The sequence below is a fragment of the Wasmannia auropunctata genome, unplaced genomic scaffold (assembly GCF_000956235.1).
Source record: "Wasmannia auropunctata unplaced genomic scaffold, wasmannia.A_1.0 LD335780.1, whole genome shotgun sequence".
NCBI lineage: Eukaryota > Metazoa > Arthropoda > Insecta > Hymenoptera > Formicidae > Wasmannia > Wasmannia auropunctata.
Genome location: NW_012027110.1, coordinates 1 through 812, shown reverse-complemented (window position 1 = coordinate 812; position 812 = coordinate 1). Strand labels below are relative to the sequence as shown.

The 812-nt window shown below is 41.9% G+C and overlaps 1 protein-coding gene across 1 annotated transcript; it reads right to left on the bottom strand.

Moving 5' to 3' along the window:
• Nucleotides 1-85: 85 nt before the first annotated feature.
• Nucleotides 86-790, bottom strand: LOC105456083 (the record flags this gene model as incomplete). Its single annotated transcript, XM_011699860.1, has 1 exon — nucleotides 86-790. A coding segment is annotated over exon 1 (696 nt), but the record flags the coding sequence as incomplete, so codon positions are not given.
• Between the last annotated feature and the right edge of the window lie 22 nt (nucleotides 791-812).

Here is an 812-nt window from a genome sequence, read left to right as displayed (position 1 = left end):
ATTTCCTAATGTCACGCTTCATGATTTCATAAACATCGTCGCATTCAATGTGGTAAATTAGACTATCAGTATAGGTGTACATTACTTTACATTTTTCTTGAAAAGAAGGTAACATGTAGTCGTGATGAAATTCGTACAGACAAGTCTTGGATATGTCGAGAATACACATACCCACGTAGATTGGTTTGTTAAACTTGACCTCGAGTTTGCGCATTTCTACCGCGACCAGATTCTCCGAAAAGACGCTGCGACTATGAAAATTCGGTTTCGCGATCATCGCCTCAGCATTAAATCTACCTTCCCATTTCGTTAAAAGCCGCACATCGACGTGATTGCGCACATTCTCCATGGTTTTGCCAAATACCGCGTTATTCATTAATTTGTACAAATTTTTTTCAAATTCATTCGTGGCTAATGTTCGAAATTTCGTATTTAGTTCGATATAATCTCGAAGCCATGGAGATTGCGCGAATTGCAATACGCGATGAATTTTTGAGATACGGAGGCCGTGACGAGTACACTGTTGCAGAGTGCGATAATGTATGACGTAACGCTTCTTATCGTATACGGTTGCGAGGAGCTTGTCCTGCCGCTTGCCGGGCGGCTTATCGCGCGTCGGACAGAACGGTAGGTCAGTGTGCGCGTCGTGAAGATTTTGAGGATATTCCAAATCTACCTCTAGAATGTAGCCTATCGGGGAATCTAACGCAACATCCGTAACATTAAAATTTGTTACGTCGTTGACCCATTGAAAATCTCTGTATGGTAATGGTTGACACATTGCCCAGCCGTATAAATTGTTTACATCGAAA